Consider the following 20,822-nt stretch of genomic DNA (forward strand, 5'->3'; position numbering starts at 1 on the left):
CCTTGTAAACTGATTACTTGTTACTTTATGGACACGCATTGAGGGTCATTCCGAGTTGTTCGCTCGCAAGCTGCTTTTAGCAGCTTTGCACACGCTAAGCCGCCGCCTACTGGGAGTGAATCTTAGCTTATCAAAATTGCGAACGAAAGATTAGCAGAATTGCGAATAGACACTTCTTAGCAGTTTCTGAGTAGCTCCAGACTTACTCGGCATCTGCGATCAGTTCAGTCAGTTTCGTTCCTGGTTTGACGTCACAAACACACCCAGCGTTCGCCCAGACACTCCTCTGTTTCTCCAGCCACTCCCGCGTTTTTCCCAGAAACGGTAGCGTTTTTTCGCACACACCCATAAAACGGCCAGTTTCCGCCCAGAAACACCCACTTCCTGTCAATCACACTACGATCACCAGAACGAAGAAAAAACCTCGTAATGCCGTGAGTAAAATACCTAACTGCATAGCAAATTTACTTGGCGCAGTCGCACTGCGGACATTGCGCATGCGCATTAGCGACTAATCGCTCCGTTGCGAGAAAAAAATAACGAGCGAACAACTCGGAATGACCCCCATAATTCGAATAATACATTGAATCTGTACACAACATCAAATGTGCTCTTTGCACCATTTTTGGATGTGGTAAACAAAAAAAAACACAAAAATTACATTTTCGTCCCGGCAGTTGTATTATTAGGATTTAATTGGGTTTAAGTATGCCATCTGAATGTCATCTGAAACAGTGACATTCCTTGAAAAAAATGCAAGTTGTTTGAAATTATATTCTCCATTTACAATGTAAAGGATGTACAGTAACTAACACTGGCTTACTAAATATACTGTGGAAACTGAAAGAGTGTACTTTACTATTAGTTGAATGAATGGCATTAAGAACTCAGCTAGTACAGGATGTACATTATTACAAGGCCACTGAAAGATATTGTATGTACAAGTTACACCCCTACCTTTCAGATGTCATTAGTGGATAAGATTGCATTCCTACAGGACCAGACACATTTTGAAAAAATGGTTCTTGTATACAAAACTGCACTATTCATTGCGGCTGTGCTTTTCCATGTGACAATCAGATGATTTTCTAAACCAACTTCCTATTATGTTTCATTTCAAAGACTGCTTTTGTTTTGTTCATAGAAAGTTCTAGAAATGTTGGCTGTAAACACCACAAGCCTCACATCACATAACATTTAATAATGGGCAGCATGGATAGTGTGAAGGTTTGTATATTCTCCCAATGCTTGTGAAAACGTAAACCCTAGTGTGTATGTGTGTTCATGCAGAGGAATCACTGGGGGAAGGGGGGTGTCACCAAAATACTGGCTCCTCCTCAGTGACAGGCCCCTGTCATGGTGTAGATTAGAAGCTGATACTGCACCCAGACAGTCTCTGGGGCAACCCAGCATCTAAGAGTGATGAAAACAGGTGTTGGGTTGCAAGGACACACCCCTTCCCATTAGACCACACCCTATTTTATTAATTGCAACAAAAGTGGGGTATTTACTTTGCACTGGGTGTCACAGACCATAGTGATGTCCCTGTGTACATGTTGTGTAGAATATAAATTGTAAGCTCCACTGGGGCAGAGACTGATGTGAATGACCAAATACTCTCTGTAAAGCACTACCTAAAATGTGTGCGCTATATTAATAAATGGTAATAAATAACACAAACCAAACAAGAATCAACAGTCAAGATTCAGTGCAAAATATACTAAAGTTCTTTAAAATCAGCCACAAATTGCTTATGATTTTTAGCCCCAAACTGCATGTGGTGTGGAGGCTAAAACCTCATATCAAAAGAGATGCTGTAGGCAGTGTTCTATCTACTGCAGAGCTGCCTCCTGCGTCCTTAGAAGGCTGCAGACAGTGCTCTACTTACTAGTGCTGGCGGCCATGCCCACCAAAGGGTGCAGTGCCATCTTGGGGCCACCAAAGGGGTGCAGTGCCACCTTGCTGTGGTACCGATTAATTGTACAGATCAGCAAGAAAGTCTTTGCCCATATACAGTGGCACAGAAAGGAGGGGGGGGGATGTACTAAGTACCAAGGCCCGGGGCTTGTTGGAGCCTCCCACTTACTTACAGCAGCCTCTCGCCACAGCCCAGCAGTGGTGGGTCTAGGAAGTCTGCTGCCACTGAGCCGGCCCCCACCCCATCTGTCCATCGGCTGATTAATCTCTTTTCATGCGTGTTTTTGTAAGGGGCGTGACCACACCTTCACAATTAGGCCTCACCACACATCTCTCTATGCCCTGCACATGTATGATTATTAGAAATGGATTCATTTATTGTAGGATCAAAGCTCTCATAACAAACCCTGAGTACTGTTAGTCAAGTAATAATAATATGGGCATTGCAACCATAAACATACATTTGACCTTAAGTTCTGTTTATATAAAGAGTGTATTATTACAATTGCCATGGTCGCTTGCCAAACTATGTTTACAGCAAAAAAGTATTTATTATCCACAGACAGTTGATTGTTTAGGATTGCAATAATATCCCTTTAATGTGGGACACCTATGATTTACACAGGTTTTGTGGCTGATTAAAACCAGGTGAAATGCAGGCTCAAATTTAGCCAGCTACAGAACCTGTGTAATGCATAGAATTCCCAGATTAAAAGGATATTATGGCAAGCCTAATTATGTACCATATGACAAGTGTCTAATGAATACTGTATAATTAATATAATATATGTACGTATAATATATATGTACTCTACCAGTGACATTGATGGGGATAATGCAAGAAGTAATCACTTGGGAGTCCTGTTTCATCCTCTCCTCAGGCGTGGGGAGCGGTAAAGCTTTGTTCCAGTTGGTCTGCTTATCCAGCGTAGATGGTACATTAGGGATTGGGTTTTTTGGTCTCTGTCCTAAAATCATATCATCTTCCTCCTCGGGTGGATGGGCCTGTAAGAGTGTAATGCTTAGAACCAGCTATGGATGCTCAACAAAACCCACAGGAATGAAACTACAGTACCATAGCTTTACCCCATGATGAAAATTAAGTGTATATATATATATATATATATATATATAGTATAGAAATAGAGGAAAAATGGCGCCCCAGGGGTTCACAAATACCCTTATACAAAGACTATTGCTTAACAGGATTTGCAATCAATATTTATACAGGTTTTTAAAACACATAACGGACTGTTCTTTTCATAAAAATTTATTAAAACAATTATACAAAAACATGAAGTATATCCATCATTATTACATGTACATTATGATGTAGTTTCTCCTACAGAAATCCATCAATGGGATATGGAGGAAAGAAGGCAACCTTTCTGTTGTATCCTTATTCTTCCTCATTAAATATTCGGAGATAACATCAACAAGAATACAGTAAGCCAACGCGTTTCGTCTAGGAACTAAACTTCATCAGGGGTACGTCTAGAAATTATAGAACAACCATTCAATAAAATATATAAATACATGAAAATACATAAAAATACATAAGAAAATGTACAAACAATCCGAAAGAACAGTCCGAAAAAACAAAGGTGGGCAAGACAAGGAAAAAACCGAAAACATGGAATGAGCAGTTGATAATCTCACATAATTAGAAGAGACTTTAAGATGTTATTCATAAATATGGTCCACCGAAAAAGATTTTATGTTACACATACCTTAGATAATAATGTCTATCCAAAAGAGTGATAGGCCTAGATCATTGGCCGAATAGGTTCATACGTGGGCTTCCAAACATCAATGAGGCGTGAAATAAGGGCATAAATTCAGCCTAATAGGGAATATAACAAGTTCTTAAAGGGATCTATTATCTAGATTCAATTAAACCGTAGAGGTTGAATAATGTACCACATACCTCGTGAATCTGGTAACTCAGATTACGAAGAGCTCAAAAGGGAAGCATTTGTATGAAAAAAAGAGGAATCAGCAACTTCATGCACACATGGAGGACCTAATGAGTTAATTATCATTCGTTAACGATAATGATAATTAACTCATTAGGTCCTCCATGTGTGCATGAAGTTGCTGATTCCTCTTTTTTCATACGAATGCTTCCCTTTTGAGCTCTTCGTAATCTGAGTTACCAGATTCACGAGGTATGTGGTACATTATTCAACCTCTACGGTTTAATTGAATCTAGATAATAGATCCCTTTAAGAACTTGTTATATTCCCAATTAGGCTGAATTTATGCCCTTATTTCACGCCTCATTGATGTTTGGAAACCCACGTATGAACCTATTCGGCCAATGATCTAGGCCTATCACTCTCTTGGATAGACATTATTATCTAAGGTATGTCTAACATAAAATCTTTTTCGGTGGGCCATATTTATGAATAACATCTTAAAGTCTCTTCTAATTATGTGAGATTATCAACTGCTCATTCCATGTTTTCATTTTTTTCCTTGTCTTGCCACCTTTGTTTTTTCGGACTGTTCTTTCGGATGGTTTGTACATTTTCTTATGTATTTTTATGTATTTTCATGTATTTATATATTTTATTGAATGGTTGTTCTATAATTTCTAGACGCACCCCTGATGAAGTCTAGTTCCTAGACGAAACGCGTTGGGTTACTGTATTTCTTGTTGATGTTATCTCCGAATATTTAATGAGGAAGAATAAGGATACAACAGAAAGGTTGCCTTCTTTCCTCCATATCCCACTGATGGATTTCTGTAGGAGAAACTACATCATAATGTACATGTAATAATGATGGATATACTTCATGTTTTTGTATAATTGTTTTAATAAATTTGTATGAAAAGAACAGTCCGTTATGTGTTTTAAAAACCTGTATAAATATTGATTGCAAATCCTATTAAGCAATAGTCTTTGTATAAGGGTATTTGTAAACCCCTGGGGCGCCATTTTTCCTCTATTTCTATACTCTATTTTCTTTGCTCAGTTCCCCCTAACAAGGAACTCAGAGGAACCAGGCAGCCCATCCTAGAGATAGCTATACCTAATCGCCTATTTTGAAACCAATTAGCGCAGAGGAGAGTGTTTGTGGAGTATATATATATATATATATATATATATCTCAAATGTCGCTTACACATAAGTTAAAAAGCTAGAAGTATAAATATTAAGTGCAATAGTATGGCGCTTTGAAAGGATAAAATAATAAACAAAAGCACAGGAAAGAACATATAGAATGGAAAACAACATATACAAGTACAGTAGGAGTGGATCTACTTGGACTTTTTTGTGAAGTGTTTGATCAGCAATACAAGCAAATTATTATCCAAAACGCTAAAGTCCTATGTTTAAATTAGTATCTTTCATCTCTGTTTAATTACTTATTACAATGCTGGGTTTGCTTTACTTAAACATTAACTGGAACTTGAGAATATGAAACAAGCAACATCTGAATACAAGTCTCATTTAGCACTATATAAAGCCTCTAAAAAGCCAAATCAGGTGTAAAGTATAAGAAATAATGCTTTTCCATTGTAACTAAACTCTCCGTAGTCAATCTTCATCTAGTTTACTGTATTTTCTGATGTGTGCTATTAATCCTGTCTGCCAGCTTCCTACTGTCCCTTGTTTACAAGCTTCAAACACACTGATATATTGAAACAGTGTATGGGAGCACTTACCTTTCCAATGTTCCCTAACCATATACACTAAGATAACACATGAAATGGGAATTTTATCTAACTTTGCTGGAAAGCCTATATATTTTCCTCTTTCTTTCTCCATCTGCAGCTTTTGTGTTCATCCCCAGCAGACATGAATAGCTCCTACAAACTTCCAGCTCAAAAGACTTTGTTTCCTAGGTAACTTAGAGGGAAAAAAGTTTGCTGCATGCATTAGGGGAAAGGGCTGGGTTTTGCTGTGATTCTTTCCCTGAATTGCAATAGGCCGCAGGACAATGACTGTGTAGTGATCTGACTGCAATGATAGCATTAGTATGTAGATCTGGCCAAGTGCTATCCAGGATCATGTCGCTAAACCATGATAGTGTAGTCCTTTTTATTTAAAGAAACTGCATTGACTGTACTTGCAGTCATTAATGTGAATGTTAATGTTAGCAAGAATCCTATATAATAAATGGGTATCGCTGCTCTTCACCTCTATGGGCGGTATTCAATGCTTATTGCATCCTTTCCCGCAATGCAGTATTCAATGAGCGGCCAAATCCGAGGCCGTTCCCGACAATGCCAATCCAACTTTTTTTTAAAGTTGGATTGACATTGTTGGAAACGCGGCCAAAACCTGTCGGATTTGGCCGCGGAATCCGACAATACACGTGGATCCACGGCTAATCCGCCGATCCACGTGTTTTCCGACAAGTCGGAATTGGCAACTTATCGGGGAAAAAGCAGCCCGATTGAATAGGTCGGAACCCTTTCCGACCTAAAAAAGTCAGAAACTGCTGTCTTTCCGACAAGACAGCAGTTTCCGACTTCAATTGAATACCCCCTATGGGGATAGCTCATGTGTTTTGTATGACAGCTGCCACTAGATGGCGTCCAGCAGAGCAATTAAAGTGTTGCTCTCTTAGGTTGCGCACAGCCTCCGGCGCTGACAGCACTGTTATGTTGTTCCGTCATTTTGACGGGCTGTAAACTAGTTAAATATGTAATCTTGTAAAAGTTGTCCTGTAATTTACCAGTCAGCACCCTCTACTGGACATATTGAGAATCTACTGTATGCAACCAGTGTCCTGTGCACATTTTCTGAAAATCTGCACTAAACACCTGACCCAGGCCACAATATCTTACTAAGAATTAGTATGCATAGTCATAATGGGGCAGATGTATTAACCTGGAGAGGGCATAAGGAAGTGATAAAGCGGTGACAAGCGCAAGGTGATAAACGCACCAGCTAATCAGCTCCAATATGTAAATTAACAGTTAGGCGCTGATTGGCTGGTGCGTTTATCACCTTGCACTTATCACTGGTTTATCACTTCCTTATGCCGTCTCCAGGCTTAATACATCTGCCCCTGTCTGGTAAGCACAAGGCCAGTACAAACATCAGTGCACGGTAGATGTATATCATAGGAAAAACTCCAATAAATGGGTAGAAACTAGTAGAAAACCCTCATTTCAGTAACTTACCATAATCATAATGTGGTGCTGATGCAAATAATCAGCTAAATGGATTAATTAATATATAACTCTGCAATTAGTTGAGAAAGGATTAGTAAGGAAATAAAGGTATTTAAAGAGTGAGGTATAGTAGTAATATTAAGAGGGATAGAGTGAAGCCAGTAGTACTAGGACAGAAGTACTCTTGGTTGCATTTTCAATACCTTTCTACTCCATGGGGTCAAATGGCAACATTCAGTGGGGGAGGGTGGACGGGTTCTGTTAAACTATGAACATAAAATGTGGGAGAAGACATTAAAAGCATGCACATGGTAAAAAAAAAAATGATAACAGTATGGTAAAGAATGTAACAGCAATTCTATACGGTATACCAATAAAGCTTTGCTCTGTTATTGATTATTTATACGTATGCATACAATAAGTATCAAACAAAATAAACGAATAGCAAAAAATTATATGTATCAATGTTTAATACTTTTATGATTACTTAAACTAAAAGCTGACATAATGCATTTGTATATGTGCAGTGTTTCTTTCTGGATCATGCATATAATTTATATTCAGATGGCCATACTATATATAACGTATGCAGAATGGTCTGTTTTTCTTACAGCTTCTAGACAAAACTTTCCTTCCATTACTTTCTCCACAGGGATTGGAGTATGGAATGCTAACTATGGAATGCTAACTGCATTGGATACATTTAAATATTCATTAGAGGTCAGTGTGACTATACAATCCTAATACTGGCAAATTACATAATGCAAATAAAGTATAATGCAAACACTAAAGTTCAATAAATAGGAAGACACAGGAGAGATACTCCATGTTTTCTTCATCAGTTTTGACTGGGAATGGAACCTAGCCAATACCGTTATATTAATTATAAACTACACTTACTCATTTGATTGTACCACTCACTCAAGAAGAGTAACTAGTGTAAGTTTGGGTACTACAATATATATATATATATATATATATATATATATATATATATATATATATTAAAACAAAAACCCTTTTCACGCGCCTCAGAAGCAGCAAGTTGTGGTAGAACCCCTGTTAGCGGGAACCAGAGAATGTGTAGAAAGATGTGAACTGGAGGGCACTGTGGCTTTAATTACAATTGTCAATAAAAGTCTGTATACATTTGTAAATGGAGGTTGAATGTTCAAATGAAATTCCAACAGGACATGATTAGGACCTCAGCGGGGACTGTTATTTAACGGAGTTTAGGCCACCAATTGCTGTACTCAGCCAAATGTTATCCTGAAAGATACACTCTCACCAGAACAGACACCCAGAAACAATGCTAGAGGCCTTTTATTAATAGTACATCTGATATTTATTCATGACATTCAATAAAAGTAGAAGTTTGATTTTACATCATAAAAGATGTGTTTACATGGAACCAATGCTATACTGGAACAGATGTAATTGGGTTACCACCAACCACCCTAGGGTGTGAGCTCAGTGGTGGGGATTCTTATCACCCAATAACCTATGCGTTTCGTCCTTTGCACAGCACTTCTTCAGGGGTAAAATCTTTTTTAAAAAAAATATGAAATAGGAATAAAAGGGTGTCGAGCAACTATATCATTATTCCATTTCATTTTAAGGTGGAGCTGAACCTGAAGTACCCAGTGAATGATGATACGCTCTGCAGCATCATTTGGCTGAGAAATATATAGCTGGATTCTAGTGCTCATTGTAGGGAATGATTTTTCAACTAATTAATTAATTAGTTAATTAATTCTCAAAGGTGATCATAAAAAAAGAGAGCATCTTACTGGTACAAGGGGTCGTTCCTTCACTTCTCGCCTCTTTAGACTATGAGCTGGGTATGTGGGGAGTGGAGGTGCAGCAAAACCAGAGCTGAGAAGCCGCCTCTCTCTATTTTCCGCTCGGACACGTTGCTCTGTTTATGATGAAGGAAAAACATGAGTAAATATGTACAATAAAAACAGTCTTCCACAGAAAGCTAAAGAAATGTATTTTGTCCAGTACAAACCTTACTAAAAGTAGTGCCGGTAGGAAAGTTTTTCTTATCTATGTAAATGCACTATGACATATTTATGTCACATACTGTAGATCAAATAACCACAAATATACGTTCCATGTACATGGAGGCAAGACTGGGTGGCTTCTCTCCAATATATTGTGAGGTGGTCGCTCTAACTCTACCACTGCAGCCTTGACTGATGATTTAGGATCTTTACAGCATGATGGCACTGAAATAATCAGTATTCTCCATACCTTCTATTCTCGTCTCTATTCTCAGGATTATATTGACCTTAAAAATAAGTCTGCCTTCTGGAACAGGTTAACCTTGCCTCACTTAACGGAAGACTACTACTGCCTTGGCTTTACCGATCACTGAAGAGGAAGTTGTTACTGCTATTAAGTCTCTTAAACCCCTGAAGTCACCTATTCCCCGACATCCCCTTTGGTGAATTTTAGAAATGACTTAGTTCCTCTCCCTGGTTGAAGCTTTAACATGTTTTTTTTTTTTTTGCTTTTTTTATGGCAATGTACTTCTCTCTCACTGTAATGATGCCATAATTAAGGCATTACCTGAACCATCCTCTTTAGAATGTAAGCTCTCTCACAAGCAGATCCCTCCTCACTCAAATGCCTTGGCTTCCATACTAACACTATCATCTACTCCTTACTCTCTTCATTGGCACCTGACCATTGGTTTCTGCCACCATGCTACTTAGTTAGTTAGTGCTATGACCACTGATGCAGAAATGTTTATTTACCATGTACTTGTTTTGCTTTGTATCGTTTTGTTATGCACTGTTTTCTTGTGTTTATGTACTTTGCTAGGCACCACAGAACCCTTGGGGCACCATATAAAATAGGATTTTAATTACCTACCGGTAAATCCTTTTCTCGTAGTCCATAGAGGATACTCGGGATCCATTTAGTACTATGCAGTATAGACGGGTCCACTAGGAGCCTTGGGCACTTTAAGAATTTGAAAGTGTGCACTGGCTCCTCCCTCTATGCCCCTCCTACCAGACTCAGTCTAGGAAACTGTGCCTGAGGAGACGGACATACTTTGAGAGAAGGATAGATAAAGATAGTGATGAAATTACGAACCAGCATACAGAACAATAGGAAACCATGCTAACCAAACTTGAAACATGAACAGCAACAGCTGAACAAACCAGAATATTTAACCAAGTAACAGTGCAGGAAGAATGAAGCACCGTGCAGGCGCCCAGTATCCTCTATGGACTACGAGAAAAGGATTTACCAGTAGGTAATTAAAATCCTATTTTCTCTCACGTCCTAGAGGATACTGGGGATCCAGTTAGAAAAGCTCCCAAACCGGGCGGGAGAGTGCTGAGGTTCCTGCAGAACTGATTGACCAAACTGAAGGTCCTCAGAGGCCAAAGTATCGAACTTGTAAAACTTTGCAAACGTGTTCGAACCTGACCAAGTAGCTGTTCGGCAGAGCTATAAAGTCGAGACACCCCGGGCAGCCTCCCAAGAAGAACCAACCAACCTAGTAGAGTGGGCCTGTACAGATTTTGGAACCGGCAGTCCTGCCATGGAATAAGCATGCTGGATCATGAGCTTGATCCAGCGTAAAATAGACTGCTTTGAAGCAGGACACCCAATCTTATTGGGATCATAAAGAACGAACAGCAAGTCGGATTTTCTGTGACAAGCTGTTCCCTTCACCTACACCTTCAAAGCCCCCACAACAGCCAAAGACTTTGAAGTAGCAGAGGTGTCCATCAGAGCCGGAACCAGCTCTGTCCTCATGGAAAATTAAGTAGGGACTCTTATGAGACAATGCCCCTAGTTCAGACACACGTCTTGCTGAGGCCAAGGCCAACAGTGTGACGGTCTTCCACGTAAGGTACTTTACGCCAACCTCCTGTAACGGTTCAACCCAGTCCGATTGGAGGAAGTGCAGCACATATTTGAGATTCCAAGGTGCCGTGGGAGGCACAAATGGAGACTGGATGTGCAGAACACATTTCAAGAACTTCTGGATCTCAGGGAGAGAAGCCAATTGTTTCTGGAAAAAAAATAGACAAAGCCGAAATCTGGACTTTAATGGAACCTAGTCGTAGGCCTACATCCACTCCCGACTGCAGAAAAAGCATGAGATGTCCCAGATGAAATTCCACTGCGGAATATTGTCTGGTCTCGCACCAAGAGACATACTTCTTCCATATATGGTGGTAATGTTTAGACGTTACCCCTTTCCTGGCTTGGATCATAGTCGGGATGACCTTGTCAGGAATCCTTCTCTTGGCTAGTAACAGCCATTCAACCTCCATGCCGTTAAATGTAGCTGCGGTAAGTCCTGATAGACGAACGAGCCCTGTTGCAGAAGATCCTCGTGAAGAGGCAGAGGCCACGGATCTTCGAGGAGCATCTCCAGAAGGCCCGCGTACCGGGCCCTTCTTGGCCAGTCCGGAGCAATGAGTATTGCTTGAACCTTTTCCCTTCTTATTCTTTTTAGAATTCTTGAGATCAGAGGAAGTGGAGGAAACACGTACACCATCCGGTAGACCCACGGAGTTGTCAGAGCATCTACTGCCACTGCTTGTGGGTCTCTCGACCTTGAACAATAATGCTTCAGTTTCTTGTTGAGACTAGAGGCCATCATGTCAAATTGTGGATATCCCCACTGAAGTGTCAAGCACCTGAACACCTACGGGTGAAAGGCTCCACTCCCCCGGGTGCAGGTCGTGTCTGCTGAGGAAGTCTGCTTCCCAGTTGTCTACTCCCGGAATGAAGACCGCCGACAATGCCATGGCGTGTTTTTCCGCTCAGAGAAGAATTTTTGACACCTTTGACATTGCTGCTCTGCTTTTCGTTCCGCCCTGTTGGTTTATGTACGTTACCGCCATTACATTGGCCGACTGGACTTGAATGGCCTGATTCCGAAGTAGAGATGAGGCCTGCAGAAGGGTGTTGTAAATAGCCCTGAGTTCCAGGATGTTTATTGGAAGGACAACTTCCTGACTTGACCATCTTCCTTGAAACTGCATACCCTGGGTGCCTGCTCCCCAAGCTCTGAGGCTTGCGTCCGTGGTCAGCAGAATCCAATTCTGAATCCCGAACCTCCGACCCTTGATGAGGTGAGAAGTCTGTAGCCACCACAGAAGGGAGATACTGGCTCTTGGCTACAGACGGATCCTGTGGTGCATGTGAAGAAGCAATCCGGACCATTTTTCCAATAGACCTAGCTGGAAGGGCCTCGCATGAAACCTTCCGTACTGAAGCGCCTCATAAGAGGCTACCATCTTCCCCAGAAGGCGAATGCACAGATACACCGAGATCCGGGTTGGCTTCAAAACAGCCCGAACCATCGACTAGATTTCCATAGCCTTCTCCACGGGAAGGAACACTCTCTGAAATTCCGTGTCCAGTAAAATTCCCAGAAAGGAAAGCTTCTGCGTCGGTTCCAGGTGAGATTTTGGTAAGTTCAGAAACCACCCGTGATCCAGGAGTAGTCTGGTTGAGAGGCGAACACTGGCCATCAACCTCTCCCTGGACGGTGCCTTTATCAGAAGATCATCCAGGTATGGAATTATGTTCCCTCCCTGTTTGCGAAGTAGAAACATCATCTCTGCCATCACCTCGGTGAACATTCTCGGTGCCGTGGAGAGACCAAATGGCAGGGCCTGGAACTGATAGTGTCAGTCCTGCAGTGCAAACTGTAGATAAGCCTGATGAGACGGCCAGACCGGAATGTGAAGGTATGCATCCTTGATATCCAGAGACACTAGGAATTCCCCTTCCTCCAGACCTGAGATCACTGCTCTCAGTGGCTCCATTTTGAATTTGAACACTCGTAAGTACAGGTTCAATGACTTGAGGTTCAAAATCGGCCTTACCGATTGTCTGGTTCGGTACTACAAACAGGTTGGAATAATGGGGGTCATTCCAAGTTGTTTGTGTTCACTCGCTAGCAGTTTTTAGCAGCCGTGCAAACGCACTGTCGCCGCCCACTGGGGAGTGTATTTTCGCTTTGCAGAAGTGCGAACGCCTGTGCAGCAGAGCGCCTGCAAAAACATTTTGTGCAAAACAAGACCAGCCCTGAACTTACTCTTCGTGTGCGTTGATTCTAACGTTGGAGGGTTGGCTTTTGACATCACACACCCACCCAGCGTTCGCCCAGCCACACCTGCGTTTTCCCTGGCACGCCTGCGTTTTTCTAAGCACTCCCTGAAAACGGTCAGTTGACACCCAGAAACGCCCCTTTCCTGTCAATCTTCATGCGGCCGCCAGTGCGAATGAAAACGTTGCTAGAACCACAAAGGCCTTTGTACCCGTACATCGCGCGTGCGCATTGCGGTGCATAAGCATGCGCAGAAATGCCGATTTTTTTTGCCTGTTCACTGCACTGCGAACAACGGCAGCTAGCGATCAACTCGGAATGACCCCCAATATTCCTTGTTTTGCAGATGAGGTGGAACTGTAACAATGACCTGAGTCTGTACCAGTTTTTGAATGGCGTCCTGTAAGGTTATACTTGCTTCCTGTGAAACTGGTAAGCCTGATTTGAAGAATCTGTGAGGTGGGAGCTCCTGAAACTCCAGTCTGTAGCCCTGGGAAATAAGATCTATGACCCATGGATCCTGGCATGATGTTGTCCAGATGTGACTGAAAATTTTTAGTTGGGCTCCCACATGCCGGTTTTCCAGGCATTGCGGTCCACCGTCATACTGAAGGCTTTGAGGAAGCAGAACTTGAGATTTGTTCCTGTGAACCTGCAGTTGTTGGTTTTCGTGGTTTACCTCTAGCGCCTCTGTTGGCTGTAGAAGACTCTCTGGTTTTTGCCCTTAAATTTGGCAGTCCGAAAGGACTGTAGATTAGGTCCTGAGTAAGCCTTCCTGGCTGGGGAAGCTGCAGAAGGAAGATACCCGCAGTAGCTTTGGAGATACATTTATCTAGTTAATCTCAAAATAAGGCCTCTCCTGTTAAGGGTAGGCCTTCCATGCTTTCCTGGAGTCCGTGTCAGCAGTCCACTGGCATAGCCATAAGCCTCTGCGTGCTGACACTGCCATAGCAGTGGTGCGTGCATTAAGTAAGCCTATTTCTATTATGGCTTCCACCATACAATTTGCAGAGTCCTGTATATGTTGCAGGAGTAAAATAATCGCCCCCTCAATTAGGTTACCCGACCATTTTGCAATGGCCTTAGTAATCCACCCACATGCTATAGTGGGTCTCTGTGCCACTCCGGCAGCTGTATACAAAGATTTCAGTGTATTCTCAGTTCTACAATCAGCCATGTCTTTTAGGGACAGGTAATACAATTTTCAGTGACAGCCTGGATACTGATGCATCCACTATCGGTGGATTTTCCCATTTTATTCTATCCTCAGGAGGAAAGGGAAAAGATGATATCAACCTTTTAGGGATCTGAAATTTCCTATCAGTATTAACCCACGGTTCTTCAAATAGGGTATTTAGTTCCTTTGACATAGGAAAAGTGGCTGAGGATTTCTTTTTTATATTAAAATAAGAATCATCAGTCTCCTCTATTACCTTATCAGGGATATGCAGAACGTCTCTGATAGCTTCTATGAGAGCCTCTATTCCCTGTGTCAGAGTAGCTTCCCCCACCTCTGAGTCCATCTCCCCCTCCTCCATGTCTGACCGTCATCATCAGAGTCAGACTGCAGGATATGAGCCAAGGGATGTTTTTGCTGACAAATGGCAGGGGACTGAGACGCTGGCTTGTGTATTGAGTCTCTGTTCATAAACTCAGTCATCGATTGTCTTAAGTATTGCATCTCTTTCTCATTGCTGGACAATTTAGAAAAGATATTGGAAATCATTTCCCTAATGTCATCCAGCCAAGCTGGCTCTGCCCCACTAGCCTGGGAGGGTACACTGCACTGAGTACACTGCAGTGAACCCTCTGGAGAAGAGGAACACTGTGCCTTACATGAAACACTCTCTTTGTCTGACATACTGTGACAGTGACAGCACACACACACAGGAAAAGGTTAAGGGGGTCATTCCGAGTTGATCGCTAGCTGAAAATGTTCACTGCGCAGCGATGATGCAAAAAAACGGCACTTCTGCACATGCATATGCGGCGCAATGCGCACACGCTACGTACTTTCACAACAGTCGATGTAGTTTAACACAAGGTCTAGCGAAGCTTTTCAGTCGCACTGCTGGCCGCAAAGTGATTGACAGGAAGTGGGCGTTTCTGGGTGTCAACTGACCGTTTTCAGGGAGTGTTCATAAAAACGCAGGCGTGCCAGGAAAAATGCAGGCGTGGCTGGGCGAATGCAGGGCGTGTTCGTGACGTCAATACAGGAACTGAACAGTCTGAAGTGATGGCAAGCGCTGAGTAGGTCTGAAGCTACTCTGAAACTGCACAAAAATTTTTTGTACCCGCTCTGCGATCCTTTCGTTCGCACTTCTGCTAAGCTAAAATACACTCCCAGTGGGAGGCAGCATAGCATTTGCACGGCTGCTAAAAACAGCTAGCGAGCGAACAACTCGGAATGACCCCCTAAATGCACAAATAACCCACAAAGAGCCCTTCAAGAGAGACACAGAGATAGCATGGAGCCGGTACACAGCGCCCTTACTGCTAATGCCATTCTTAGCCGGGTCGCAGACTGGGGACTTAGGGGGATATTTACTAAGCAGTGATAAGAGTGGAGAAGTGAGCCAGTGGAGAAGTGCCCATGGCAACCAATCAGCACTGAGGTAACATCTATAATATGCATACTATAACATTTTATACAGAGCGGCTGACTGGTTGATTGGGCCACTCATCCACTGGCTCACTTCTCCGCTCTTATCACTGCTTAGTAAATGTTCCCCTTAGTACACTAGTAAGCCCCCCCACACACACACACACACCCTGCAACGACCCCCTGGTACCACTCCGGTAATCTGGAGTCTCTCCAGAGGAGCTGCGTGTCCCTGTCAGTCAGCGTCTGTGTCCACTGCAAAGGGAAAATGGCGCCGGTGAGCTGCTGATTCCGCTCATAGTGAAGCCCCGCCCTGTCAATGGCGCGCGGTCTTCCCACTTTTTTATACTGGCTGAGGTCATTTTTAGTGCTTAAAATGGAGTCAGTCATCTTTTAAGTCTGTAATACCAGTCTGGGTACTGTGTTCACCCGCAGTGTACTTAGGCCCTCATTCCGAGTTGATCGCTCGCTAGCTACTTTTAGCAGCCGTGCAAACGCATAGTCGCCGCCCACGGGGGAGTGTATTTTCACTTTGCAAGTGTGCGAACGCCTGTGCAGCCAAGCGGGACGAAAACGTTTTTTGCAGTTTCTGAGTAGCTCTGGACTTACTCAGCCCCTGCGATCACTTCAGTCTTTTTGGTCCCGGAATTGACGTCAGACACCCGCCCTGCAAACGCTTGGACACGCATGCGTTTTTCCAAACACTCCCTGAAAACGGTCAGTTGACACCCACAAACGCCCTCTTCCTGTCAATCTCCTTGCGATCGGCTGTGCGAATGGATTCTTCGGAAAATCCATCACCTAGCAACAATCCGCTTTGTACCCATACTACGCGCCTGCGCATTGCGGTGCATACGCATGTGCAGTTTTAACCTGTTCGCTGCGTTGTAAAAAATGGCAGCGAGCGATCAACTCGGAATGACCCCCTTAGACTCAGTTCCCTCTCTCAGAAGCGGTGTGTTCGCACTATGTAATAAGTCTGGAGACTCCGCCGCCCCCATAGAAGCCGTGTGTCTCAGTACCCTCGTGCCGCCATAATGGCCGGCCACCCGCTAACCGGGATGCCGGCTTAGTACTCACCACTCTTCTATCTCCTGGCTCTGTTAGGGGTGGCGGCGTGCTGCGGGAATGCACGCTTGCCGTGGTGGGGCGTGCGAATAGTTCCTTCAGGATCTAGTGTCCTGTCAGCGGGAAACGGGACCATTAACCCTTCAAGAGGTTGGGCCCCCCCCCCCCCCGCGACACCTCCACCCCCCTAAGTCCCACGAAACAAACAGAAAAAATAAATGCAGAAAACTCTTCAGGAGCTTCCATGCGACGTGACCGGCTCCTCCGGGCACATTTTCTAAACTGAGTCTGGTAGGAGGGGCATAGAGGGAGGAGCCAGCGCACACTATCAAAGGCTCCTAGTGGACCTGTCTATACCCCATGGTACTAAATGGATCCCCATTATCCTCTAGGACGTAAAAGAAATAAAGGATAATAATAATATTAATAATAATAATAAAATATGATGGAACATTCAATGTCACTTTCTGTATCATTAATGGGTAGAGTAGCCATTGTCAACATTTTTCTTTTTCCAAAATGAGCCTCCCCCCTTCAGATGCTCCCCAAGATTTTACAAAATATGCAAAGACTGTTATACAATTTATTTGGAAATGCAAGAAACACAATATAGCAAGTAAGCTAACACAACCTAGAGACAGGGGAGGCCTAGGACTTCCAGATATATTCACTTTTTCAGATAGCAGCATTCTGCTACATATTATAATGGTGTTTGGGACATGACTCTTACTGACCATCATCTGGTAGAAAGTTTGTTTTCCCCATATTCACCTGAGGTCCTCTTCCATACCACTTATTCCAAACACCCTGATGGGTGGACACCTATAGGGCTTGGTTAATTATTCAGAAACGGTTTAAATCAGACCCTGGGGTAATTCTGATTTCATGCCGTCACTCTTCATTATTACTATTATTATTATTATTATTTTATTTATTACCAGTTATTTATATAGCGCACACATATTCCGCAGCGCTTTACAGAGATAATATCTGGCCATTCACATCAGTCCCTGCCCCAGTGGAGCTTACAATCTGTATTCCCTATCACATGAACATGCACACACATTCACGCTAGGGTTGAATATACAAACTCCACACAGTTCGGGCCCTGGTGGGAATCAAACTCATGACCTCAGTGCTGTGAGGCAGTAATGCTAGCCGTTACACCGTCCGTACTGCCCATTCAACTTTACTTGGCGTAAGAAAGGAATTACATTGATACAAAGCATTTTCAACCCTGGAGACAACTTACATTAATCAGAACAGCTTAAAGAATGCTCTACCTCAGAGCCGTAACTAGAGTTTTTGGTCCCCCGTGCCAGAGAGAGAATTGCGCCCCCCTCCCCCATATTTTCATCAGGGACATAAGGCGCAGGCTCGCGGGGAAGGGTCATGATGGAATTGATTCCAGAGAAAGCCCATGCTATGATGCCCCTTTATATATATATATATATATATATATATATATATGTGTGTGTGTGTGTGTGTATATTACACACATGTATAGACCATTACAAGTAAATGGATTTGGACATAAATCCTCTTTACACCACATTCAAGCACTTAACTTAAGGACTCAATGCTATTTGATCCTGCATACAAACATGAACACTATATGAAGCCCCTGGTCCTTTGTAAAAAAAAAAAAAACAGCATTGCAATTGAACAGATCTATATAGTGTGCAGCCACACATCCACTCTCTTGCAGCCAAACACTACATTGATCTTCCCAGCTGCAATGCTGATTATTTTATCACAAAGTACAAGGTAAGCTTCAAATAGTTCTCTATCTTAGAATTCTCTAGCTTAGAATTATCTACCTTTCTATGCAAGGGCAGAAAACTCAATGAATAGATTGTCTGACTGCAATGCCACAGGCAATGGGTTTGAATTCCGGGTATGTCAGCATCCTGAAATGTAATAAAGGATAGTGTGACTGAATAACAAAGAAATCTGCAGTTGAGTTCATGAATGTTGTATAAGTATTAGCAACAGTATGGGTCAGGGTAGGAGACAGGGGTGGTCAGGAGATGCTGGGCTTCAAAAAGGGGGGAAGCTGCAAGTGAAAGTAATTAAAAGAGATAATTGACAAGTACCACCAACAGCGCCGCCTAGCCTGCAGCACTATGGGGGTCATTCAGAACCGATCGCACACTAGCTTTTTTTGCAGCAGTGCGATCGGGACTGAACTGCGCATGCGTGTGCACCACAATGTTCAGGCGCGTCGGCCGCCGTCAACGGGGATCACTGGACAGCGACGGATTTTACAATGAAAGCGCCGTTTGAGGTCGTTTGTGGGTGTCAACTGACCGTTTCTTGGGAGTGTCCTGAAAAACGCAGGCGTGCCCAGCCGTTTGGAGGAAGGATTCCTGACGTCAGCTCCTGGCCGGATCATCGCAGTGGCTGAGTAAGTCCTGAACTGTGCAGAGACTGCACAAACTTTTGTTTGTGCAGCTCTCTGCACAAGCGATCGCACCCCTGCACAGCGTTTACCCCTTCCCCCTGTAGGTGGCAACTACCTGATCACAGCACTGCAAAAAAAAAAAATGCCTGCATGCGATCAGGTCTGAATCACCCCCTATGTGCTGTGCCCCCTCCACACACTCCTAGTTACCGCCCTGCTCTACCTAATTCCCAATTCTTTACCTTCAAGTCAAGCACTATGAGATTTAGTAAGTTGCCCCCCCAGCGCCATTCAATTTCCCCAAACCCAAAGTCCTCTTTACTCTGTACTCACACTCACTAACCCATGCAAATGTAATTGTGCTTTTTATACAATGCTATATTATCAAGCGATACTGTCACAATGTAGTCACGTGTATGGGAGGCATGGCAAGCTGACTTCCCTGACTCTACTGATAGAGAACAAGCATTGTCTGCTATTTGCCTGTTATGCGTCATGTAGGATCTGCCAGACTTGAAGAAATACAGATTAATTTTTTTAATAGGGCTTATATTTCATAGGCCCAGAGACATCATATGCTCCGGGGAGAACCAGGCAACTGTACAATATGCCACGCAGCATCAGCTACATTTATATATAATATTTGGCAATGCTCAAAAATACATCGGTTTTGGTTCAAAGGTAGAAACTTTATCATTTATATAACGGGAGTTATAGTTCCCATAACTGGGAAATCTACCTTTTGGCTTGTTTTACATCATGGTCCCCTGTTCTCATAGGTGTAGCTAGAACTTTATGGGCCACATAGCAACATTTTTAAGGAGCCCCTGTCACAATGCTTCTAGAGAGACACCTTACCAAAGTAGTGATTTTATGCCCCATAATAGATCCCTAGTTCATTTTCTAAATCATATAATAGTGCCCTAGTTTATTTTATGAACCATAGTAGTGCCCTTCACATTATGTCAGAACACATTATGCAACATAGTACCCCCAACTCACACTATGCCATACTGTACAGTGCCTCCACTTCATATTGTGCCGCATTACAGTCTTCATATTGTGCTACATTACAGTGCCCCAGTTCCTATTAAGTAACCTTATAATGTTCTCCAGTTCATGTTATACCACATTGCAATGAGCAGGTGCAGGGGCATAACTAGACTCCAAGGCAAAAGTTTGTAAGAAGAGCCCCTATGTACCACCCAATTGGTGAAAAATGTATATAACACAAGTAACTGTGACAGGGAAGGTGGGCCCCTTTCAGCTCTGGGCCCCATAGAAGCACCCCCTGCACCTATTGGTAGCTATGCCTTTGCCTGTTCTTCTGACTGAAATTATTCCCTTCTTATAAGGGGTGGTCTTTAGTATGCCGGCGGTCGGGCTCCCAGCGACCAGCATACCGGCGCCGGGAGCCCGACAGCCGGCATACCGACACTTATTCTACCTCGTGGGGGTCCACGACCCCCCTGGAGGGAGAATAAAATAGTGTGGCACCGTGCCCGTAGCGTGGCAAGCACAGCGAGCCCGCAAGGGGCTCATTTGCACTCGCCACACTGTCGGTAAGCCGGCGGCCGGCCTCCCGGCACCGGTATGCTGGTCGCCGGGA

The 20,822-nt window shown here is 43.1% G+C and overlaps 1 protein-coding gene across 1 annotated transcript in view; it reads right to left on the reverse strand.

Annotated features, from left to right (window-relative positions):
• The window catches only part of NHS (NHS actin remodeling regulator), a 315,160-nt gene that overhangs the window by 26,123 nt on the left and 268,215 nt on the right, over positions 1-20,822 (reverse strand). The window contains exons 3-5 of the mRNA XM_063953931.1: positions 8,839-8,966; positions 7,252-7,314; positions 2,733-2,922 (exon numbers count right to left, since the gene is read on the reverse strand). Of these exons, the coding sequence (XP_063810001.1) occupies positions 2,733-2,922; positions 7,252-7,314; positions 8,839-8,966 (381 nt within the window). The remainder of the gene's footprint in view (positions 1-2,732; positions 2,923-7,251; positions 7,315-8,838; positions 8,967-20,822) is intronic.

Source organism: Pseudophryne corroboree, chromosome 2, assembly GCF_028390025.1.
Source record: "Pseudophryne corroboree isolate aPseCor3 chromosome 2, aPseCor3.hap2, whole genome shotgun sequence".
Classification (NCBI taxonomy): Eukaryota; Metazoa; Chordata; class Amphibia; order Anura; family Myobatrachidae; genus Pseudophryne; species Pseudophryne corroboree.